At 43.5% G+C, this 26,809-nt stretch overlaps 1 protein-coding gene across 2 annotated transcripts in view; it reads right to left on the bottom strand.

Moving 5' to 3' along the window:
• Window positions 1-26,809, bottom strand: part of EPHB1 (EPH receptor B1) — a 717,470-nt gene that overhangs the window by 57,325 nt on the left and 633,336 nt on the right. For both annotated transcript variants that reach the window (XM_038762070.1, XM_038761987.1), the window contains exon 12: window positions 14,314-14,529. In XM_038762070.1, coding sequence (XP_038617998.1) covers window positions 14,314-14,529 — 216 coding nt within the window. The remainder of the gene's footprint in view (window positions 1-14,313; window positions 14,530-26,809) is intronic.

The following is a 26,809-nucleotide window of genomic DNA, read 5'->3' on the forward strand; positions in this document are numbered from 1 at the left end:
CTTACTGTGTGTAGAGCACTGTACTAAGCGCTTGCGAGAGTATAATATTGCAGAGTTGGTAGACCTGCTTCCTGCCCACAGGCAACTTGTGGTCTAGAGGGGGAGATAATTACATGCTTAGTGGAAAGAGCACGGGTTTGGGAGTCAGAGGTAGTGGGTTCTAATCCCAGTTATGCCACTTGTCAGCTGTGTGACTTTGGGCAAGTCACTTAACTTCTATTTGCCTCAATTACCTCCCCTGTAAAGTGGGGATTAAGACTGTAAGCCCCACGTGGGACAACCTGATTATCTTGTGTCTACCTCAGCGCTTAGAACAGTGCTTGGCACATAGTAAGTGCTTAACATACTATCATCATTATTATTATTATTATTATAAATAAATAAATTGCAGCTATATCTATGGGATGTGGGGCTGAGGGAGGGAGAATAAAGTGGTGCAATTCCAAGTGCAAGGGCAAATACACGTACAAGTGTAAAGTAGAACTTAGTTGATACACTACCAGAGTTGGAGTTTTACTCTGATGGCAGTGGAGACTTCATTAAACGTTGGAGTGAGAGTCAGGTCTTTATAGGTTGGCCATCAGACAGCTCCTTGTAGGAACAAAATTCTCAGGGGTGAAAGTAAGGAGGACATTGGAGTGTTGTTGCCTCTCATGAAGAAAAAGCATGGCCTAGTGGATAGAGCACTGGCCTAGAATTTAGAAGGACCTGGGTTCTAATCATACTGCACCACATGTCGGCTGTGTGACCCTGGGCAAGTCACTTAACTTCTCTGTGCCTCAGTTACTTCATCTGTAAAATGGGGATTAGGACTGTGAGCCCCATGTGGGATAGAGATAACCTGATTTCCTTGTATCCACCCCAGTGCTCAGTGTAGTGCCTGGCACACAATAAATAAGCAGCATGGCCTAGGGTCATGGGTTCTAATCCCAGCTCCACCACTTGTCTGCTGTGTGCCCATGGGCAAGTCATTTCACTTCTCTGGTCCTCAGTTACCTCATCTGGAAAATGGGGATTGAGACTGTGAGCCCCAAATGGGACAGGGACTGTATCCACCTCGATTTGCTTGCATCCACCCCAGAGCTTAGCCTGGCACAAAGTAAACACTTAACAAATGCCATCATTATTATTATTATTAATAAATACTACAATTATTAATATTACGATGAGAGGCATCATTTCTACTTTTGAGTGGTAATATAGTTGGGGTGTTGGGGTGTTTGTGTGTGTGTGTGTGTGTGCACGTGTGCTTGCTCCTGTAATGAGGTTGGGGCCTCTACATTCAGTCTTCAGGAATGCAAACAAATCCATGGTTTGATTTCCCAAAGACTTGGATCACTTTCATCTTAGCATCCCACCATTTGTCCATCTTCTTATCTTGCGCTGCATTCCTTGACAAAGACTTTAATCTGTATCCCTTCGGCCAGAGGTGTGCAGATCTGTGAGGTGTGTCAATGTATTGCTTGCTTCTCTCTAGCTCTGTACGTTCTTAATCTCAGATTCATTCTCATTAAGGCAATCTTTGTGATTTCTTCCAGCAGAATCAAAGCTCTTAAAGATCTTCTGGGAGAGAAACCCAGGAAGACACGCTTTACGGGGAACATAGGTAGAGGTTGATAGTGTGTCGATGGTGTCATGAAGTCTATTGTATTGACTTGCATTCTTCAGGAATTCGATACTGGTTTGGATGCCGTTTGTGAACCACTGGCTTAATTCATTCATTCAATCGTATTTATTGAGTGCTTACTATGTGCTTACTGTACTAAGCACTTGGGAACTACTAGAGAAGAAGCGTGGCTCAGTGGAAAGAGCATGGGCTTTGGAGCCAGAGGTCATGGGTTCAAATCCCAGCTCTGCCAATTGTCAGCTGTGTGACTTTGGGCAGGACACTTCTCTGTGCCTCAGTTACCTCATGTGTAAAATGGGGATTAAGACTGTGAGCCCCACGTGGTACAACCTGATCACCATGTAACCTCCCCCAGAGCTTAGAACAGTGCTTTGCACATAGTAAGCACTTAATAAATGCCACAATTATTATTATTATTACAAATCAGTAACATATAGAGACGGTCCCTACCCAACAATGGGTTCACAGTCTAGAAGGGGGAGACAGACAAAAAAAAATCAAACAAGTAGACAGGTGTCAATACCATCACAATAAATAAATTGATCAGAGTTGGGACTGTTTTAGGCAGTGGTCTATACAGCCCCCCGGCACCACACAGAGAACCAATGTAAGGACCATCTTTCAGATCTTGTTCTTGGATGAGGTTATACCCAAGAAAGTTATTATTATTATTACATGCCGTTGAGTCGTTTCCTATTCATAGCGATCCCATGGATATACTTTCTCTGGAACGTCCTGTCCTCTGCCATAATCTGCAACCTTTCTAATGGTTCTTTCATTATCATTGTTATGGTCTCTATCTATCTAGCTGCCAGTTTGCCTCTTCCACATTTTCCGTGGTCTTTTCCTAGCATTAGTGTCTTCTCCAGAGAATTAGTTCTCCTGATTATGTGTCCAAAATCCAGGAAAGTGCCCCTGACTAAATCACTGCTTCATCCAAGATGTTTCTCTATTATTTGGTAAGCCAAAAAACTAGTTTGTGATTATGCATTGATATTTGGAGCAGAAATAGGTCATCAATTTTCAGTTTACCAGTCACTTGTCCAGTGACTTTTTTCTGCACATTTCAACATCATTGCCCAAAGCAGCATTGAATTCTCCATGGAGAATCAACTTATCAGATATAAAGTTGTACTGCAATGAGTCGGTCCAGATCCTGGTGGAAACTTTCTCGATGTAGGCCATCTTACACACTGATGATTGTTGACTGTGACGAAACCACCCAAGGCCCTGTTGGAAGGCAGGACCTGCCTGTCATGTCCTCATCTCAGGGGAAAAGTGGTTATTTTTAGTCTTCCTCCAGCACAGAATCTGAGGCTGCTGCTGATGGGATTCTTGGGTGCATGTCGGTGTCTGGCGAGGTGCTTTCTATTATCCCAAATGAGTCTCTGAGGGCCCTGTATTCCTTTGCAGCCCCTGTTTTCCAGCAGGAGTTGGGCTAAAATTAAATGTGCTGAAATGGCATTCTGATATGTACGACCCACTTTGTACCTTGGCAGTAGGAACGGGAACGCAAGAGGTATACATGACATAAGACGGAGAGGGGACTTTTTACTAACTCAGCTTTCTTCACTTTATTTTCCCAGCATAGACTGGTACTCCTGGCAGTGGTCTCAGAAAGAATTCTGAAACAACTCGCTGGGCCCCTGGGCCTTGATTGGGTTGGCCATAGCCTAACATGCCCCAGGTGGGGCAATCAAAAACTCCTTACTCTCGGCTTCAAGGCTCTCCCATCACCTCGCCCCCTCCTACCTCACCTCCCTCTCTCCTTCTACAGCCCAGCTCACACCCTCCACTCCTTTGCCACTAACCTCCTCACTGTGCACCATTCTTGCCTGTCCTGCCATCGACCCCCGGCCCACGTCCTCCCCCTGGCCTGAAATGCCCTCCCTCTGCACATCCGCCAAGCTAGCTCTCTTTCTCCCTTCAAAGCCCTACTGAGAGCTCACCTCCTCCAGGAGGCATTCCCAGACTGAGCCCCCTTTTTCCTCTCCTCCTCTCCATCCCCCTCACCCTACCTCCTTCCCCTCCCCAGAGCACCTGTATATATGTTTGTACAGATTTATTACTCTATTCATTTTACTTGTACATATTTACTATTCTATTTATTTTGTTAATGATGTGCATTTAGCTTTAATTGTATTTGTTCTGACGACCTGACACCTGTTCACATGTTTTGTTTTGTTGTCTGTCTCCCCCGTCTAGACTGCGAGCCCCTTGTTAGGTAGGGACCCTCTCTATATGTTGCCAGCTTGTACTTCCCAAGGACTTAGTACAGTGTTCTGCACACAGTAAGTGCTCAACAAATATGATTGATTGAATGAATGAATGAATGAATGAAAATCCACTGTTTCCAACAGAGGCTGCCTGCCTCTAGACAAGACGTCTCTGGAGGCCAACAAGAAGGACCAGAAACATGCTTCTAGTGAGAATGTAGTAAGAGGGATGTTCCTGAAGACTGTAAGCTCGCTGTGGGCAGGGATTGTATCTGCTTATTCTTATATTGTACTCTCGGAAGCTCTAAGAATAATGCTTTCGACACAGTAAGCACTCAATAAATACAATTGAATGAATTAATTAATGTCCCTTGGTTTTATACCGGACAGTCCAATTTTCAGCCAGTTGATGATATGACACCAGATGTTTTTATGTCTGGCATTTGTATACTAAGCGCCCCCTCTCCCAAGAACCTTTTTATCACCAGCTTTGGATACTGTGCTGGAGGAAGACTAAAAATAACTGCTTTTCCTCTGAGATCAGGACCATGGCTGGCAGATGTCTGTCTTCCATCTAAGTCTTGGATGGGGTTGTCACAGTCAACATTCATCCGTGTGTAATAATAATGATAGTATTTGTTCAGTGCTTTCTATATACCAAGCACTGTTCTAAGCACTGGGGGATATACAAGGTGATCAGGTTGTCCCACGTGGGGCTTACTATCTTAATCCCCATGTTCCAGATGAGGTAACTGAAGCACAGAGGAGTGAAGTGACTTGCCCAAAGTCACATAGCTGACAAGTGGCAGAGCTGGGATTGGCACCTGTGACCTCTGACTCCCAAGCCCAGGTTTTTTTCCACTAAGACACCCTGCTACTCTATATTCATTCATTCAATTGTATTTATTGAGCGCTTACTGTGTTCAGAGCACTGTACTAAGCGTGTGGGAAGTACAAGTTGGCAACATATAGAGATGGTACCTACCCAACAGCAGGCTCACCGTCTAGAAGAGTGGGCTCACATGGTGTGACCATCACCAGTGAGGAGAAAGAAAGTTTCTATCCAGCACTTAGCACCATGCCTAACACATAATAAGCACTTAACAAATACTATAATTAAGTGCCCAGTGTGAAATATTAATAATTATAATAATGATGGTATTTGTTAAGTGCTTACTCTGAGCTAGGGTGCATACAAGTAACTCAGGTTGGACACAGTTCCTGTCTCGTGGGACTCAGTCTCAATCCCCATTTTACAGATGAGGTAACTGAGGCTCCGAGAAGTGAAGTGACCTGCCCAAGGTCACCCTGCAGACAAGCGGTGGAGCAGGGATTAGAACCCATGACTTTCTGACTCCCAGGACCGTTCTCTATCCACTGAGCCATGCTGCTGCTTCTCATTACAGATCATGGTCCCCAGGTGCTTCCAGGTGGGGAAAGAAGAGTCCAGTAAAGCGTCCCCTTGGTCTGCAAACCCTGGACTGCACAGGGCTCACATTTCTTCATGCCTATGCAAAGCTCTACCTCACAGAATCACCGACTCCATCTTCTCCTTCCAGGCATAAGAAGTCCCAACAGTTCTTATTAACATCTCCATGCGGATAACATCTTTATAATTATCTGTGGAAACAGCATGGCCTAGTAACAGTGCTCTGGATCCTCCATTTGCCTCTTGCTGTCTGGAGCATCATCCCTATGCCTCTTGCTGGGTAGTCCTTTGCAGAATTCTGATGATGATTCCATAGACTAACAGTCTCGTTCTGTCATTTCAAATTCTTTCTAAATATTTGGCTTATTCTTGCCTTGGAGAGTGACAGATAATCTATTTCATTACTAAATTTGAATGTTGTTCCCTCACTTTATTGCATTCACAGTGAGTCTATAATTCCAGGGCTTGATTTTTCATTTTTAGTAGAATGACTTTCTTCTGCCTTCCATTTCCAGGCATTGATTTTATTTGCTCACAAAGGAATATTACTAGCTCCTCATTCACATCCCAGTTGTCCCACTGCTGTCAAAGAAATTGTACTAATACACAGAAGCCAAGGTGTGAAATGTTTTGAAAGGATGTGGCTCTGTCGTTTCCAAAAAGCCAATGTGTTAGGAGCAGTAACCCCAGTGCAAAATTTTGGATCCCCTGAAGGGACCAGGAGAGAAGTAGTGGGGGGATAGAGTGAAAAGGCACACATGAAGTGAAATTAATTGAGCGCTGGATTTCAGGATTACCGTGGCATTTGAATTAGCTTCCGCTCTGTGTCGTTCATGCAAGGGCTGTTTTTCTGTGGGATCAGGTCTGGTGTTTTACTCTAGTTGCAACTGTGCAACTAGAAGCAGTGTGGCTTAGTGGAAATGTTGATTCAAGGTGGTGGCATCACCACCTACTAGAAAGCAGCATTGCCTTGTGGAAAGAGCAACGGCCTGGGAGCCAGAGGACCTGAGTTCTAATCCTGGCTCTGCCATCTGTCTGCAATGTGACCCTGGACAAGTCACTCAATTTATCTTTGCCTCAGTAATCTCATCTATGAAATGGGGGTTAAGATTGTGAGCCCTGTGAGAGACATGGACTATGTCCAAACTGATGCTGATGATGTTAGTATTTGTTAAGTGCTTACTATGTGCCAAGCACTGTTCTAAATGCTGGGGTAGATAGAAGGTTATCAGATTGTCCCATGTGGGGCTCACAATCTTAATCCCCATTTTGCATATGAGGTAACTGGGCCACAGAAAAGTTAAGTGACTTGCCCAGGGTCACACTGCAGACAGATGACAGAACTAGGATTAGAACTCAGGTCCTTCAGCTCTCAGGCCCTTGATCTTTCCCTTAGTCTTTCTCTTTTCGGGAGTTCTAATCCCAGCTCCGCCACTTGTCAGCTGTGTGACTTTGAGCAAGCCATTTAATTTCTCTGTGCCTCAGTTATTCATTCATTCAATCATATTTATTGAGTGCTTACTCTGTGCAGAGTACTGTACTAAGCCCTTGGGAAGTACAAGTTGGCAGCATATAGAGATGATCCCTACCCAACAATGGGCTCACAGTCTAGAAAGGGGCTCACAGTCTTATCTATAAAATGGGGATTAAGATTGTGAGCCCTATGAGAGACATGGACTGTGTCCAAATTGATGTTTCTGCTGCTGATGATATTTGTTACACACTTACTATGTGCCAAGCACTGTACTAGTCAGCACTGAGGTAGATAGAAGGTTATCAGGTTGCCAATGTGGGACTCACAATCTCAATCCCATTTTACAGATGAGGTAACTGAGGCACAGAGAAGTTAAGTGACTTGCTTAAAGTCACACAGCTGACAAGTGGCAGAGCCGGAATTAGAACTCCTGACCTCTGACTCCCAAGCTCGGGTTCTTGCCATGCTGATTCAACCTAATTATCTTGTACTTACCCCTGCATTTAGTACAGTGTCTGGAATATAATAAAAGCTTAATAAATACCGTTAGAAAACAAAATCCTCTGTAGGTAGCTCTCCAAATTTATCTTACTTGCTATCTTCCTTACCCTTCAATTCACCCAATGTGTAACAGATACCAAGCTCAGCTTGTGAAAGAAGAGTGATCAATCATTATTTAAATGATTACTTAAATGTTGTGAGACCATGGGGAAGTCATTTAACTTATCTGGTCCTCAGTATCATCATCTGTAAGTTGGGGATAAAAGAAAGAAAGTTGAAAAATGGAAGGTGGCTAGAGTGACCATCCATCTGTCTTTCAGCTAGTCGGTCCCTTGTCCAGTGCTATTATGGAACCAGACACCTTTACGTATCAATCAATGGTATTTATGGAGCTCTTACTTTGTGCAGAGCATTGTTTCTAAGCACTGGTAGAGAATATGTAGGGTGAGAACTAGATGTGTTGCCTATCTATCGAAGGGCTTACATTGTTTCTAAAAATTTTGGCCCCAAGCCTTTTTCCTCATGGCTCTTACTGCTATGATCTACAGCTTGGATTTGGCACCAAGAGCTCATGCAGATTTGGGAGGGCGAGACAATGACTGTGTAGCAGGTGTGAGGTTCACCATTTCCCTTAGAGAAATGCTCTAGTATTCTCCGAACAAGAAGAGTTGCAGTATTTGTCAAGGTTTACTATGGGCCAAGAGGTTGGATTGACAAAATCAATCAGAACAGATACAGGCCCGCATGGGGCTCACAGAGGAGGGAGGGAGGGAGGGAGAGAAAGAGAGAGAGAGAGAGAGAGAGAGAGAGAAATATTTTATCCCCAACTTACAGATGATGATACTGAGGACCAGATAAATTAAATGACTTCCCCATGGTCTCACAACAGGCAAGTGATGAAGCTGCAAATACAATGCAATGCCAGGTGTGTATTTTTTCCTAGTATGACCTCTGTCTTGTGAGCCCCATCACACAGAAACTCCTCACCATTGGCTTTAAAGCCCTCAATCTCCGCACTGCTCTCCTACCACAACCCACTACCCTTCTTTCACAGCCCAGCCCACACACTTCCCTCTAATGCCACCCTACTTACTGTACCTCAAATTCATTTATCTCACCACCGATCTCTAGCTCTCATCCTGCCTCTGTCCTGAAACGCCCTCCCTCTTCATATCCAATGGACAATCCCTCTCCCCACTTTCAAAGCCTTATTGAAAGCACATCTCCTCCTTGAGATCTTCCCGGACGAAACCCTCATCTTCTCTTTTCCCACTCCCTTCTGCATTGCCCTTATTTGCTCCCTATATTCAGCCCTCTCTCTGAGCCACAGCACTTTTGACCGTATTAATTTATTTATGTATATTCATGCTGTCTACCCCTCTAGCTCATTGTGGGAAGGGAATGTGTCTACCAACTCTGTTCTACTGTACTTTCCCAAGTGCTTAGTACAGTATTATGTACACAGTAAGTGCTCAATAAATACAATTGATTGATTTATTGACATGGGACAGGGACTGTCTGACCCAATTATCCTGATCATCTTCCCATGTGCAGTACAGTGCTTGACGTAATAAGCACATAACAAATGCCACTGTTATTACTGTTATTATATTAAATGGCTTGCCACCATGACTGACTCCTTGTTCAGTTCTTTTTGGAGGGGCACCCCAAAAATGTGGCCTTCCTAAAAGTAAGCATATAACAAAGAAAGGAAGATCAAAGGAGAGTGGTGAGAAGGACAGAGGGAGGCAAACAAGAAGGAGGAGAGAGAATGAGATAGGCCTGAGGCAGATGGACAAGAAGGAAGCAAACATTATCTTTTTGAAGAATGAAAGCAATATTCAGAGCTAGAAAATCCACCAGCAAGAGAGATAAAACTTACTCAGCAGTAACTTCTTCAGAGGGAGTAGGAAGCTAAAGATAAAGGGCCTTTTAAGAAGTTTACAACAAAGATGGGCCTTTGAGGTAATTTTCTTTTTTTTTCTGGCCTCATATGTATTCACAAGATTATCAGCCGAAAAACACAAGGAAGAGACAATCTGACTTCTAGATAAGACAGAGAAAAAGCCCAACCATTACAACATTTACTGTGATCCAATGCTGTGCCAAAGCTTTCTCTAAATATATAGGGGTGTATATCTAACAGTACATGACTCTCCTCCACCTTCAAAACCCTCCTGAAATTACGTCTCCAAGAGGCCTTCCCAGACTAAGGCCTTTATTTTCTCTACCTGCTCCTCCTCTGCGTCGATTATGAACTTTCCTGTGCATCTCTTAAAGCATTTTGATACTCACCTCAGCCAGACAATTCTTATGTGAATATTCTTAGATGCTACTATTACTCAAATCCTTAACCTCTTTTAATGTCTGTCACAGCCTGTACAATGTAAGCTCCTTGTGGGAGCTCTGTTATATTGTACTCTCCCAAGAGCTTAGCACAGTGCCCTGTACTCAGTAAGCATTCAATTAATACCACTGATGGGTTGATAGTGGCTATACAGGAGCAGAGAATGTGTGTAGTACAGTCCTGCCAGTTTGGCCATTGAGCGTGTTTTCACTCCATGTTTTTTACTGTGGAATTTTGGAACCTTCTAAAGACAATATGTACCTGTGCATTCGTTCATTCAATCGTATTTATTGAGCGCTTACTATGTGCAGAACACTGTACTAAGCACTTGGAAAGTACAATTTGGCAACAGAGACAATCTCTACCCAACAATGGGCTCACAGTCTAGAAGAAAAATATGGTATTTCTTAAGTACTTACTTTGTGCCAGACACTGTACTAAGCGCTGGTGTAGATGCAAGGAAATCGGGTTGGACCCGGTCCCTGTCCTACATAATAATAATAATGATGGCATTTATTAAGCGCTTACTATATGCAGAGCACTGTTCTAAGCACTGGGGGGGATACAAGGTGATCAAGTTGTCCCACGTGGGGCTCACAGTCTTCATCCCCATTTGACAGATGAAGGAACTGAGGCCCAGAGAAGTGAAGTGACTTGCCCAAGGTCACACAGCAGACATTTGGCGGAGTTGGGATTCGAACCCATGACCTCTGACTCCAAAGCCTGTGCTCTTTCCACTGAGCCATGCTGCTTATCTACATGGGGCTCACAGTCTCAATCCCCATTTTACAGAAGAGGCAACTCAGGCACAGAGAAGTGAAGTGACTTGCCCAAGGTCACATAGCAGACAAGTGGCAGAGCTGGGACTAGAACCCATGAACTTCTGACTTCAAGGTCTGAGCTCTGTCCACTTATGCTCAAGGCACCATGCTGTTAGAGAGTGCTTCAGTTCTCCCATCTGTAAAATGTGGATTGAACTGGGAGCCCAACGTGGGACAGGGACTGTGTCCAATCTGATTACCTTGTATCTACCCCGGTGCTTACTACAGTGACTGGCACATAGTAAGCACTTAACAAATACCACGATTAGTATTATTAGTATTAAACAATGCCTTGGCACTCATACAAGGTGTTGGACACAGCGCAAGTGCCCTGACATGAGTTTTGAATACTACCATCTGGCCAGCATATTCCCAGAGTTCCCAAGGGAAGATGAAATAGGTCTTGCCTCAATCTACACAGCCCCTTGGCTCCCACCGTGGATGCCACCTATACATTCATTCATTCATTCAATCATATTTATTGAGCACTTACTGTGTGCAGAGCACTGTACTAAGCGCTTGGGAAGTACAAGTTGGCATTCACAAAGAAAATACACCTGCCTAGAAAATGGCTGACCTCTGTGCTGTTCAGGCTGCTCATCAATCAGTAGTATTTCTCGAACACTTTCTATGTGTAAAACACTCTTTGAAGAGCTTGGGAGAGTACAATACAACAGAATTCGCAGATACATTCTGTGCCCATAATGAGTTTGCAGTCTAGAGACGAGTTAACATGTGTCCTGCTGAATGAAGGAACAGGTGCAATTTATCTGGACAAGATGATTTTCTCCATCCATTTTCCAATCCAACAGAACATTCTGTGACCCTCTCCTATCCTCCGCCTCTTTCTTTTTGCTTCTACCTGAGCAAATTTAGGTCAATTTTATCTTTGTCATTCTGGTCTTCCTTGATAGCAGGGGCTATGTGCTTCCAATCTGGGTGCCTAGATGGAAATTCAACAGCTACTTAGGGAAGTACCATGGCCTAGTGGATAGAGCAGGAGCCTAGGAGCCAGAGGTCCTGGGTTCTAATCCCAACAACGCCACGTCTGCTGAGTGACTTGGGCAAGTCACTTAACTTCCCAATGCCTCAGTTACCTCATCTGTAAAACGAGCATTAAGACTATGAGCCCTATGTGGGACAGGGACTATGTCCAACCCAATTACTTTGTATCTACCCCAGTGCTTAGTATAGTGTCTGGCACATAGTAAGTGTTTAACAAAGACCACAATTATTATTATTATTATTACTGAAGCTGTGAATCCCAAGTGGGACTAGGATTGTGTCCTACCTGATGATCTTGTATCTACCCTCTACAGGAAATTCATTTTCCGATTCCCATCCTTCCAAACAGTTCAGTCAGCCACTCCCATAAATTAGCTCCAAATCAGAGAAGCGGCATGGCTCAGTGGAAGGCAGAGGGACCTGAGAAACAGAAGAACTGGGTTCCCATCCTAGCTCTGCCACTTAACTGCTTCGCGATCTGGGCAAGATTTGGGCAAGTCACTTCACTTCTCTTTGCCTCAGTTTTTGCTGTGAGCTCCAAGGAGGACAGAAATTGTGTCTGACATGATTATCTCATGTCTACTCCAGCACTTAATACAGAGCATAGCATAAAATAAATTCTTAAAAAATACCATAATTATTATTGTAATTCTTAAAACTTCCCTACATTCAATCAAACAATCAATGGCATTTATTGAACACTTACAATGTGCAGAGTACTGTACTAAGTGCTCAGGAGAGTATGATACAGCAGAATTAGTGGACGCATTCCCTGTCCATAACAAGCTACATTCCCACAATTTTGTCAGTCAATCATATTTATTGTGCCCTTACTGTGTGCAGAACACTGTACTAAGCACTTAGGAGAATCCAGTATAAGAATATAACAGACACATTTCCTGCCCACAATAAGTTTACTGTCTATAGGGCTTGTGTTCCTGTTTCCTTTGTTTGGCATGAAAGCAGTTTCCCTGAGGCCTTTGAGAATTTTCGGCTACATCCTGTTTTCTCTTTTAGAATACCTAAAAGATTATGAATTTATAAACATTAACTTTGGGAAACATAGAACCTTCCTAGGAAAGGTTCTTAAAACAATCAATTGATCCATGAAATTTATTGAGTGGGTTAACTGTGGGCAAAGCACTATACTGAACACTTACCAGGACTGGGTTGCTGAAATTTTTATCATGGTACAAGACTCCTCCACTGTCCCAAAAGCCTTAACTAGCCTGTGATAGATAGCCTCCATTATATATAATGATGGACATTACTCCAGGGGGTCAGGGGGAGTGCACATTGAAAAGAAAATAAAGAAATCACTGAGAAAATAACTCATAAGCATTGTTCAAGTCTATGAAGGATTATACCATGCGATGGTCACCCGATCTTCTTTCTCCCCTCTGAGGAAAGTACAAAGGAAAAGGCTGCAGCGTGGCTCAGTGGAAAGAGCATGGGCTTGGGAGCCAGAGGTCATGGGTTTTAATGACCCACTCCACCACTTGTCAGCTATGGGACTTTGGGCAAGTCACTTAACTTCTCTGTGCCTCAGTTACCTCATCTGTTAAATGGGGATTGAAACTGTGAGCCCCACGTGGGACAACCTGATCACCTTGTATCCCCCCCAGTGCTTAGATCAGTGCTTCACACACAGTAAGCGCTTAACAAATGTCATCGTTATTATTATTATTATTATGAGGAGAGTGAGAGAGAGGCATAAAGAGGATTCCCTGTAGTATATGCCTAGTTCCTCGGAAAAGTGAGTGAGAAGCAGAGAGGCCACATGGAAAGAATATGAGCCAGGGAATCCGAGGACCTGGGTTCTAATCTTGCCACCATCACTTGTCTGCTGTGTGATCTTGGGCAAGTCACTTAGAATCCCTGTGCCTCAGTTCCCTCATCTGTAAAGTGGGTGTTCAATACCTGTTCTCCCTCCTCCTTAACCTGTGAACCCTCTGTGGGACCTGATTCTCTTGAATCTGCCCCAGTGCTTAATATAGTGCTTGGCACAGAGGTAGCACTTAACAAATGTTACTATTATTATTATTATCATTATTATCATAGACTGCATAGTTGCCCTCCTTGGAGAACCGTAAGGTTGGGTGTACTGAACTCTTTGGATCAATCGATTTTTCTGGTTAATTTGAGCAAGTAACTCTCTCTGTCCTGAACGACCTGGTCACATTTAGTTGGAGCAGGTCAGGTGGCTGGACTTTGGACAAGTAACTCACTCTGTCCTGAACAATCTGGGTACATGTAATCGGACTAATCAATCAATCAATCGTATTTATTGAGCACTTACTGTGTGCAGAGCACTGTACTAAGCGCTTGGGAAGTACAATTTGGCAACATATAGAGACAGTCCCTACCCAACAGTGGGCTCACAGTCTAAAAGGGGGAGCCAGAGAACAAAACCAAACATACTAACAAAATAAAATAAATAGAATAGATATGTACAGGTAAAATAGAGTAATAAATATGTACAAACATATATACATATATACAGGTGCTGTGGGGAAGGGAAGGAGATAAGATGGGGGGATGGAGGGGGGAGAGGAAGGAAGGGAACTAGGGACTAGGGATGGTGGCTGTACTTTGGGCAAGTAACTCACTCTGTCCTGAATGATCTAGGCACACTTAGTCAGAGTAGGGATGGTGGCTGGGCTCTTGGGAAGTAACCTTTTTTGACCTGAATGACCCGGTCACATTTAGTGAGAGCAGGGAGAAGGCTGGATCTTTCCGCGTGGTCTTACAGATGTCAACTGGGCCTGAGGAAAGATGAGGGGCCACCACCTAACCTATCATGACTTAAGGGCAGGGAAGAGGAACGAGGTGGGCTCTGTCCTAGAACTCTCCGAGGCATCCTCCATCCTGACCCCGAGGAGACGGTACTCACCAAGGAGCTGGTGTAGGTGGGGTCCGAAGTGTCATCCTGCAGGTAGCGGGAAAGGCCAAAGTCAGACACTTTGCACACCAGGTTGCTATTGACCAGGATGTTCCTGGCAGCCAGGTCCCGGTGGACGTAGTTCATTTCTGCCAGATACTTCATGCCAGCCGCTATCCCCCTCAGCATGCCCACCAGTTGGATCACGGTGAACTGCCCGTCGTTTTGCTGCGAATGAACACAATGGGCAACGGGGTCAAAGCGGGCTGTGGTGGGTTTTGGAAGAAGCAGAGGTGCCCTTTGGAGTGAATCAGTGTGGCCCAATGGAAAGAGTCCAAGCCTGGGAGTCAGATAGATAATAATAATAATAATAATAATAATAATAATAATAATAATAATGGCATTTATTAAGCTCTTCCCATGTGCAAAGCACTGTTCTAAGCACTGGGAAGGTTACAAGGTGATAAGGTTGTCCCACGGGGGGCTCACAATCTGAATCCCCAGTTTACAGATGAGGTAACTGAGGCCCAGAGAACTTAAGTGACTTGCCCAAAGTCACACAGCTGACAATTGGCAGAGCCGGAATTTGAACTCACGACCTCTGACTCCAAAGCCCGGGCTCTTTCCACTGAGCCAAGAAAGATGCGGGTTCTAATCCCGATGCTGCAACGTGTCTCATCTGTGACCTTGGGCAAGTCATTTTACTTCTCTGCGCTTCAGTTACCTCGTAATAATAATAATGATGGCATTTGTTAAGCACTTACTAGGTACCAAGCACTATTCTAAGCACTGGAGTAGATACAAGGTAATCAGATTGTCCCACGTGGGGCTTACCGTCTTAATCCCCATTTTACAGATGAGGTAACTGAGGCACAGAGAAGTTAAGTGACTTGCCCAAAGTCACACAGCTGATCAGTGGTGGAGCCGGGATTAGAACCCATGACCTCTGACTCCCAAGCCTGTGCTCTTTCCACTATGCCATGCTGCTTCCCCAATTGTACCTCACCTGTGCAATGGGGATTGAGATTGTAAACCCTATGCGGGACAGGGGCTGTGTCCAACCCGATCGCTTGTATACAACCCAGCACTTTAAATACTTCCCCGGCACGAAGCAAGTAATTAACAAATGCGATCATTATTATTTATATTATTATTATTTGTTCACACACCCCTGCCCCTCCCCGCTGGCCGATTTCCAGCCCTGGTCTAACAGGACCCCAAGAAAGAATAATTGTAATTGTAGTTATTTGTTGAGTGCTAGTGTTTTACCAAAGCACTGTGTGCTGGGGTGCATTAATTAATTAATTATGTATTTATTAAGCACTTACTATGTGCCAGGCACTGTACTGAGCATTGGGGTTGATACAAGCAAATCAGGTTGGACATAGTCCTTGTCACCTGTGGGACTCACAGTCTCAATCCCCATTTTACAGTGGAGGTCTACAGTGCAGAAATAGCCTTACAGAGAATTGAAGTGACTTGCCCAAGGTCACACAGCAGACAAGTGGTGGAGCCAGGATTAGGATAAAAGATAGAGAAGCAGCGTGGTTCAGTGGAAAAAGCTCGGGCTTTGGAGTCAGAGGTCATGGGTTCAAATCCCGGCTCTGCCAATTGTCAGCTGTGTGACTTTGGGCAAGTGATTTCACTTTTCTGGGCCTCAGTTACCTCATCTTAAAATGGGGATAAAGACTGTGAGCCCCACATGGGACAACCTGATCACTTTGTAACCTCCCCAGTGTTTAGAACTGTGCTTTGCACATAGTAAGCACTTAATAAATGCCATTATTATTAGAAAAGATACAGGACAAACAGGTTAATGGCAATCCTGAAATTCTCTGGAATCATCATCATCAATCATATTTTTTGAGTGCTTACTGTGTGCAGAGCACTGTACTAAGCGCTTGGGAAGTACAAGTTGGCAACATAAGTACAAGTTGGCAATCCTAGAATGGGCTGTCATAAAAATAACAATAAGTGTGGCATTTGTTCATCAATGGTGTTTACTGAGCACTTATTATGTGCAGAGCACTGTATTAAGAGCTTGGAAGAGTCCAATAAAATAGAGTTGGCAGACATCTTCCCTGTCCACAGTGAGCTAGCAGTCTAAAGGGGGAGATAGACATTAATATGAATAATAATGTATAATATATACAATGTATGATAGATCATTTAAAGATATGTACATGCATGCTCAGGGTTGGGAGAATATCAAATGCCCAAAGGTCACAGGTCCAAGTGCATAGATGAACAGGTCTGGGGAAGAGAGGTCTTAATCAGGGAAGGCCTCTTGGAGGAGATGTGACCTTAATAACGCCTTGGAGGTGGGGAGACTGGTGATCTGGTATATATGGAGGGGGAGAAGAAGGATGTGAGAAAGGGGTTGCTGGAAAAATGGAGGAGTTTGGAGCTCATTGAGTTTGCTGGTGCTAGCGGAGTGAAGTGTGTGGGCTGGGCTATTGTAGTAGATAAGTGAAATAGGGTACGAGGGGTGAGCTGATTGAGTAATGTAAAGTATATGGTCAAGAGTTTCTGTTTCATGTTGAGGTGGATGGGCAACCATTGGAGGTTTACGAGGAGTGGGGAGACATGGTCTGAACGTTTTTTTAGAAAAAGGACCCGATCTGCAGAGGGAAGTATGGACTGGAGTAGGAAGAGATAGGAGTGAGAAGCCAGATGCAGTAGTCAAGACAGAATTAGTTCAGGGTTTACTAGATGCCGAGCACTGTGAAGCATGGTCTAGTGGATAGAGCACAGGGCTGGGAGTCAGAGGACGTGGGTTCTAATCCTGGCTCTGCCACTTGTCTGCTGTGTGATCCTGGGCAAAGCACTTCACTTCTCTGTGCCTCAGTTACCTCATCTGTTAAATGGAGATTGAGACTGTGAGTCCCATGTGGGACAGGGACTGTGTCCAACCTGTAAGCTCTCTGACTGAAAGATTGATTGATTGATCAAGCAGCTGCAAGGTGCAGGAGGGGCCCGTGATGGACGTCCCTGCATGGTCGGTGGGCTCCCCACCTTCCCCGCCCACCCCAAACCTCAGAGTCACCCCCGATGAGGGAGGTCTGGGTAATAATAATAAAAATAATAATGGTATTTGTTAAGCACTTACTATGTGCTAGCACTGGGGTAGATATTGGTTGTCTCACATGGGGCTCACAGTCTTAATCCCCATTTTGCAGAGGAGGTAACTGAAGCACAGAGAAGGTAAGTGACTTGCCTAGAGTCACACAGCCAACAAGTGGAGGAATCAGGATTCAAACCCACGACTTCTGACTCCCAAGCCTGTACTCTTTCCACTAAGCCACGCTGCTTCTTAGAGAATATATTTACTATTCTATTTATTTTGTTAATGATGCACATATAGCTTTAATTCTATTTGTTCTGATGATTTTGACACCTGCCTTGTCTACATGTTTTGTTTTGTTGTCTGTCTCCCCCTTTTAGACTGTGAGCCCACTGTTGGGTAGGAACTGTCTCTATATGTTGCTGACTTGTACTTCCCAAGTGCTTAGTACAGTGCTTTGCACACAGTAAGTGCTCCATAAATATGATTGAATTGAATGAATGAACCTGATTAGCTTTGATGTACACCAGTGTTTAGTGCAGAGCCTGGCACATAGTAAAAGCTTAACAAATAACACAGTTATTGCAGTGTGGCTCAGTGGAAAGAGCTTGGGCTTGGGAGTCAGAGGTCGAGGGTTCTAATCCCAACTCCGCCACTGATCAGCTGTATGACCTTGGGCAAGTCACTTGATTTCTCTGGGCCTCAGTTCTCTCATCTGTAAAATGGGGATGAAGACTGTGAGCCCCATATGGGACAACCTATCTTGTAATTTACCCCAGTGCTTAAAACAGTGCTTGGCACATAGTAAGCTTCTAAGAAATGCCATTATTATTATTATTGAGTGCCGGGGAAGATACAATACAATCAGATCAGACACAGTCCCTGCCCCACACAGGACTCACAGTCTAAGAGGGGGAGTTAAGCAGTCCCAAGTCTATTCCTAAACCCACCCCCAAATTTCACTTTAGCCCTCTATTTCTCTTTCTGGAAATTGGGAATAATACCATCATACCATCAATCTCTCTCTCCTATCTCCCTCTCTTCTCACTTGAAGGCAAATGGGTAATTCCTCAATTCCCCAACCAATTTGTCATCCCTTCTAAATCACCTACGCAGGAGGATGTGTACCTTGTAATTAAATAACTATGGTATTTTGTTGAGCACTTATTATGTGCCAGGCACTGAACTAAGTGCTGGGGTGGATACAAGCAAATCGGGGTTGGACACAGTCCATTGTCTCATGTGGGGCTCACACTCTCAATCCCCATTTTACCGATGAGGTAAATGAGTCACAGAGAAGTTAAGTGACTTGCCCAAGGTCACACAGAAGACAAGTGGCAGAGGCGGGATTAGAACCCATGACCTCTTGATTCCCAGGCCTGTGCTCTATCCTCTAGGCCATACTGCTTCTCTGGATCACCTCTGCAAGTGGATATATACCCTTGTAAGCCATCTTCTTCCCACCCCACCCCTAGACCTTCAGCACTTAGGTCCCTATGCTTATACTCTGTCATTTCCCCTCTCTGTAATTAATTTAAATATCGGTCTCCCTCTCCAAACTCCTTGAGAGCAGTGATTGTGTGGACTATCTCTATTGCGCTCTCCCAAGTACTTAGCATGGTGCTCTGTTCAGAGGAAATGCTCAATAAATACCTTTGATCGATGGACTGATTGATTGATTGGAGTAAAGGGAAATGCTATAAGATTTATCAGTCATCCCCGGTCTTTCTCCTGGATGCTTTCTCTGACATCTGTTTCTAACAATGAATTAATGCCAGTTTGAATTTGTGGCATATCTTCAAAGATGAATCAAGGCACATGATATGATAACAGTATGGATTTTTTCACCTGTCATTGACCGTACAGCATGATAATAATAATAATAATAAATGATAGCATTTATTAAGCGCTTACTATGTGCAAAGCACTGTTCTAAGCACTGGGGAGGTTAACAAGGTGATCAGGTTGTCCCATGGGGTGCTCACAGTCTTCATCCCCATTTTACAGATGAGGTAACAGAGGCCCAGAGAAGTTAAGTGACTTGCCCAAAGTCACACAGCTGATAAGTGGTGGAGCGGGGATTTGAACCCATGGCCTCTAACTCCAAAGCCCGGGCTCTTTCCACTGAGCCACGCTGCTCTCCATGATGATGATGATGATGATGATGATAACGGTATTTTTTAAGTGCTTACTATGTGCCAAGCACTGTTCTAAGTGCTGGGGTAGATATAAGGTAATGAGGTTATCCCACATGGGGCTCACAGTCTTAATCTCCATTTTACGGATGAGGTAACTGAGGTACAAGAGAAGTTAAGTGACTTGCCTAAAGTCCCACAGCTGACAAATCACAGATTAGATTAGAATAATCTAATTAGATTAGGGATTAGAATACAGGACATTTCAGTCAGTCAACCATCAGTCAATCATATTTATTGAGCGCTTGCTATGTGCAGAGCACTGTATTAAGTGCTAGGGACAGTACAATAGATCATTTTCCCAAGCTCACCTGCTCCATTGGTGGGAAAATCAATAGAAGATCCTCAGCAAACAATGAAGTGACTTCCTAATTTATAGACCCTATTTCCAAACTTCAGCCTCTCAGTTTATTTCCGGGCTGTGCTTTTCAATTTTCTCAGTCAATCAGTCCCATTTATTTATTTATTCATTCATTCATTCAATCATATTTACTGAGCATTTATTCTGTGCAGAGCACTGTACTAAGTGCTTGGGGGAGTAAAATATGAAACAATCTTGGTAAACCCATTCCCTGCCCGCAAGGAGCTTACAGTCAATCGATCGGTGCTACTTATTGAGAAATTATTGAGAACTTACTATGGGCAGAGCACTCTCTCTCTCTCTCTCTCTCCCACTCTTTCCCACTTTGTTTCTCAAACTGTGTGAGTTGAGAAAGTTTAGCTACCGGGAAGGACAAGAAGGAATAGTAGCATTTAGAAATTGAACATAATTTTCCAACTGTCTCTCATCTCAGAAGGTTTAGGTGCAATCTGAAGAGCTTGAAAATGAGGTAAATAAGAATAAGGAGAATCATAATTCTTCAGTCAGCTTGGTTGTCTAAACCATCCCCTATCCATGAAATACCTTTCTCATCCCCAACTGAGGCTAACGAACTAATTGCCTCCATATTGTGGAGGATGGAATGGTTATCACAGCAGCTAGAAGGCACTTTCAACCAGACACATGTGCACCTCTAACATAATACAGCTATATCTTGTTTCTCAGATTTGCCTGGTGTTATAAAAAACAACTTTGGGTCTCAACTTCTTGCTGATCAAGGTGCATTTTATGACTCAATTATTTCACTCTTTCCTGTTTGGAAAGGGAGCCCGTGAAGAATATAGATGCCTGATAAAAAAAATCCATTTTTACAAGCATTTCTAAGCATGTTTACTCTTTCTGCTTTTAACTGCTTTATCGTAGGATTATAGTTATTACATTCTTCAGGGGATTACTTTCTTATTTGATTTGTTTTTACAAATTAAAATCAGTTACTCATATGTTTCCTGAGGCCATCATAGGTCAGTTAGACAAACAAAGAGGAACCGCCTTCCTAGGCCCTCTGTTGCAAGACGAGATGCCAAAGTGGCTATGGGAACAATCCCTAACCCCTGAAAGACTTCTCCTGTGGAAAGAATCTAATGCTATCACAATTCCCTAGAGAGGTCCATCAGGAAAGGATTGATGGAGCAGAAAACTCTCAGGTAGAGAGCCTGATCTCCAAGATAACATGGCTTGTGGCTCATTGGAAAGAGCCTGGGCTTGGGAGACAGAGGTCATGGGTTCTAATCCTGACTCTGCCACTTGTCAGCTGTGTGATCTCAGGCAAGTCACTTAATGATGGCATTTATTAAGTGCTTACTATGTGCAAAGCACCATTCTAAGCATTGGGGAGGTTACAAGGTGATCAGGCTGTCCCACGGGGGGCTCACAGTATTAATCCCCATTTTCCAGTTGAGGTAACTGAGGCACAGAGAAGTGAAGTGACTTGCGCAAAGTCACACAGCTGACAATTGTTGGAGCCAGGATTTGAAACCATGACCTCTGACTCCAAAGCCCAGGCTCTTTCCACTGAGCACGCTGCTTCTCAACTTAATTTCTATGTGCCTCAGTTCCCTTATCTGTAAAACAGGGATTAAGACTGTGAGCCCCACATGGGACAACCTGATCACCTTGTATCCCCCCAGCTCTTAGAACTGTGCATCACAAATAGTAAGCACTTAGCAAATGCCATTATTATTATTATTATTATTATTATTATTATTATTATTATGGCTCCTCTTTCTCAAAAGTATTTTGCCCAGAGTAGATTAAAATCTACTGCAAAGCTGCCAGACATAGACTGCTAAGCCCCTAATCAGATCAGACACAGTGTCTGTCGCACAGACTAGGTAGGAAGAAAAACAGGTTTTGAATCCTCATTTTGCAGATGAGGAAACTGAGGTACAGAGCAGAAAAGTGACTTGCTCAAAGTCACATGGCAGGCAATTCATTCATTCATTCAATCGTATTTATTGAGCACTTACTGTGTGCAGAGCACTGTACTAAGGGCTTGGGAAGGACAAGTTGGCAACATATAGAGACAGTCCCTACCCAACAGTGGGCTCACAGTCTAGAAGGGAGAGACAGACAACAAAACAAAACACATTAACAAAATAAAATAAATAGAATAAGTATGTACAAGTAAAATAGAGTAATAAATATGTACAAACATATAGACATATATACAGGTGCTGTGGGGCGTAAGGTGGGGGGATGGGGAGGGGGAGGAGGGAGAGAGGAAGGAGGGGGCTCAGTCTGGGAAGGCCTCCTGGAGGAGGTGACCTCTCAGTAGGGCTTTGAAGGGAGGAAGAGAGCTAGCTTGGCAGATGGGCAGAGGGAGGGCATTCCAGGCCCGGGGGATGACATGGGCCGGGGGTCGACGGCGGGACAGGCAAGAACGAGGCCCAGTGAGGAGATTAGCGGCAGAGGAGCGGAGGGTGCGGGCTGGGCAGTAGAAGGAGAGAAGGGAGGTGAGGTAGGAGGGGGCGAGGGGATGGACAGCCTGGAAGCCCAGGGTGAGGAGTTTTTGCCTGATTGGCAGAATTCTGCCAATTGGCAGAATCACATTGGAACCCAGGTCGTCTAACTCCCAGGCCTGGTCTCTTTCCATCAGGACATGCTGCTGCAAAAATCAAGGCTGGTATGAATAATTCAAACTCAATCCATAAACGTGAGACCAATTTTTCTTGATTATTCAAATTTTGGATTCTCCGAACTAGCCTAGGTCCCACTTAGTTTGGTAATTAACCCTCTGGGGTAAATAATCTGCCCTATTTGGGAAGGTGGAAAAATGGGACAGATGTGGAGCAGAGAAATCAAAGAGGACTGGAGCAGAAAGAAAAATTCAAAGGGGGAACACGCATTGGGGAATAATCTAAAGCAAAAGAAGAGGGAAATGAAGCATTTCTGAATATTTCCAAAGCAAGGAGGCAGGTAATCTATAAATCTAATTTCAGCCTTAATGCCAACTCTGAAAGCAGAGCAACATTAATTGATGTATCTGCTGCTTGATAAAACTGAAAAGTAGGTCATCGGTTAACTTCATTTCTGCAGAGGACATTTTCTCAAAGGGATATTTTTGAAGTTCATGTGATAGTCTGGAGGAACATTAATACTTCTTTTTTAAAAAAAAACAACAAAAATACTCAAGGCCTCTCTCCCTCCTTTGTCTTTCTCTCAGGCCTATTTACAGTGAAGATTTTGGAGAGTATCCATGACAATTTATATTTCTAGGGTAACTCTGTGATCCTTAATTCAAGTTAATAGCTTATCTGTTGCCCTTCCTTTTCTTCTCTTTTCCTCCATCACTCACACCCATCTTCGGAATCAAGGTAACATATACATATCTCTAGTAGAGGCATAAAAGAAATAATGATACTAGTCTATATTCTATACTATAAGATTGTTGTGGGTAGGGAACTTGTCTACCAACTCTTGTTATATTGTACTCAGCGTGGGTTAATGGAAACAGCATGGGCTTGGGAATCAGAGGATGTGGGGTCTAATCTCTGCTGTGCCACTTATCTGCTGTGTGACCTTGGGCAAGCCATTTAACTTATCTGTGCCTCAGAGACCTCATCTGTAAAATGGGGATTAAGACTGTGAGCCCCACATGGGACAATCTGATTACCTTGTATCTACCCCATTGCTTAGAACAGTGCTTGGCACCTAGTAAGTGCTTAACAAATGCCATAATTATTTTTATTTTTATTTATTACTCCCCCAAGATCTTAGTACAGTGTTCTGCAGACAAGGAGCACTCAATACTATTGATTGCTTGATCGATTAAAATTGCTTATTGTAATTTGTTTTCAATACCAACATTTGGATCATGGAGAAGTATTAATAGCATTGAGGCAATCGATGCATTGTCCTAGGTTCTGCAGAAGTACGAAACAAAGAAAGGAGATGTTTTCTGCCTACAGGGAGTTGACCTTATAACTAATCCATACTGAAATATTTGCTTTCCAGAATGCAAATCCTTAGGATTTCCTCCACAGTAAAATAACCCGACCATGAGTCACTTAACTTCTCTGTGCCTCAGTTACCTCTTCTGTAAAATGGGGATTAAGACTGTGAGCCCCACGTGGGATAACCTGATTACCTTGAACCCAATCTCTCATCCTATCCCGACTGGATTACTGCATCAGCCTCCTTTATGATCTCCCATCTTCCTATCTCTCCTCGTTTCAGTCTATTATACTTCACTCTGCTGCCCGGATTATCTTTATACAGCAACTCTCTGGGCATGTCACCCACTCCTCAACAATCTCCAGATGTTGCCTATCAATCTTCGCGTGAAGCAAAAACTCCTCACTATTGGTTTCAAAGCTCTTCATCACCTCGCCCCCTCCTACCTCACCTCCCTTCTCTCCTTCTACAACCCAGCCCGCATACTCCACTGCTCTGCCACTGAACTCCTTGCTGTGCTTTGTTCTCGCCTGTCCTGCCGTCGAACCCTGGTCCATGTCCTACCTCTGGAATGGAAAACCCTCCCTTCTCACATCTGCCAAACTAGCTCTCTTCTCCTCTTTAAAGACCTACTGAAAGCTCACCTCCTCCAGGAGGCCTTCCCAGACTGAGCCACCCTTTTCCTCTGCTCCTCCTCCCCTCCCCAACACCCCTACTCCCTCCCTCTGCTCTACCCCTTCCCCTTCCCACAGCACTTGTGTATATTTATATGTATTTATTACATTTTAATAATGGTGTATATATCTTTAATTCTACTTATCTATCTTGATGGTATCAACACCCATCTACTTGTTTTGTTTTCTTGTCTGTCTCTCCCTTCTAGACTGTGAGCCCATTGTTGGGTAGGAATTGTCTCTATTTGTTGCTGAATTATACTTTCCAAGCACTTAGTACAGTGCTCTGCACACAGTAAGAGCTCAATAAATATGACTGAATGAATAAATGAATGAATACCCCAATGCTTAGAACAGTGCTTGGCACATAGTAAGCACTTAACAAATACTGTACTTATTATTATTATGAGCAATGTCCCAAAGATAGCAAACTATGATTATGTGATTAAGGTCCAAGATCCCTTCCCCAATTAAGCTCGCTCATATTTCTGCATCATCTATATGCAGTTAGAATACATGACTTCTGGGCTTTGGATACCGTACCTTCAACCCCACTGCACCTATGTACGTATATTTCAATTATATATCACAAATTACCTATTCATTTATATTAATGTCCGTCTCCCCCTCTAGACTGTAAACTCATTATGGGCAGGGAACATGTCTGCTAATTCTGATGTATTATACTCTCCTAAGTGCTTAGGACACTGTTCTGCACACAGTAAGTGCTCAATAAATACCATTGATGATGATGACGATGAACTGTTGGATGACTCCTAAACTATCTAGTCCAAAGAATACAGCTACTGCCTACAAGTAAAAACTAGTATGGACAAGAAAGTTTTCCCACTCGAATCTAAATGGAGCTGGTTTTCTAAGAGGCAAGAGGCAGTAGTGCTGAATGGAAAGAGCTTGTGCCCCAGAGTCAGAGGAACTGGATCATAGTTTCAGGTCTGCAACTAGCTGCTGTGTGACCTTGGGCAAGTCACCTAATCCTTCTGTTCTTATTTCTTCATTTATAAAATGAGGGTGATAATCCCTGCCTCTCCCTTCCTCACAGAAATGCTGTGAGTGTAAAATGAGATCATTGACATTAAAACGCTTTGAAAGATGCATACCAAAAAATAAGGTAATGTTATTAACAATCAGGTTTTTAGATTAGTATAAACATACAGACAGCTATGAATTTATTTTCTGAACAATGAAAGGCATTGCCAGGAAGGAAAAAAATCCATCTCTATTAACCTTGGCATTATCCTCAACCTATCTCTCTCAAGCACTTAGAACAGTGCTTTGCACATAGTAAGTGCTTAATAAATGCCATTATTATTATTATCCACCCTACATATTCAGTCTGTCACCAAATCCTTTCAGTTCCACCTTCACAACATCCCTAGAATAAACCCCTTTCTTTCCATACAACTGGCTAGCTCACTAAACCAGGCTCTTTTCGTATCTTGCTTTGACCACTGCATCAGCCTCCTAACTAACCTCCCTGCCTCCTCTGTTGGTAGACATGCTTCCTGCTCACAAAGAGCTTACAGTATACAGGGGGAGACTGGCATTAAAACAGATGAAAATAGATGGAGTTTAGGGGAAGTAGTAGAGGGATTGTAGTTGTAGTAATAGCAGTAGTAGTTGTAGAAATAGTAGTAGCAGCAACCGGCAGAGGACATTTCTACCAACTTGCTCTGTTATACTCTCCCAGTTAGTACATTGCTCTGCACACAGTAATCACTCAGTATATAACACTGATTGAATGATAATACCAGAACGATTGAAGATGGAGGTGGGGCATTCTGGAAGTGATGTGCCCATGGAGTCGCTATGGGTTGGAGATGACTCGATAGAATAAGACAAGTAAAAAAAAAAATAATAATAATAATAATAATGGTATTTGTTAAGCATTTACTATGTGCCAAGCATTGTTCTAAGTGCTGGGGTAGATACAAGTAATCAAGTTGTCCCACGTGGGGTTCACAGTCTTCATCCCCATTTTACAGATGAGGGAACTGAGGCACAGAGAACTTAAGTGACTTGCCCAAGGTCACACAGCTGACAAGCGGCAGAGCTGGGATTAGAACCCATGACCTCTGCCAATAAGTGTTCTTGCCTCTAAGCCATGCTGCTTCTCAATTGATTGATTGATGGTAGTAGCAGCAGCAGGAGTTGTAGTGGTAGCAATGGCATTCATTGGGAACATGGTGGGATCAATACACTTCACAAAGTACTTGGAAACGACAACAGAAGTTAAAGATGTTGTGCAGACCTGATGGAGAACGGAATCCCTATCCACTAAGTC

Source organism: Tachyglossus aculeatus, chromosome 1 (genome assembly GCF_015852505.1).
Source record: "Tachyglossus aculeatus isolate mTacAcu1 chromosome 1, mTacAcu1.pri, whole genome shotgun sequence".
NCBI lineage: Eukaryota > Metazoa > Chordata > Mammalia > Monotremata > Tachyglossidae > Tachyglossus > Tachyglossus aculeatus.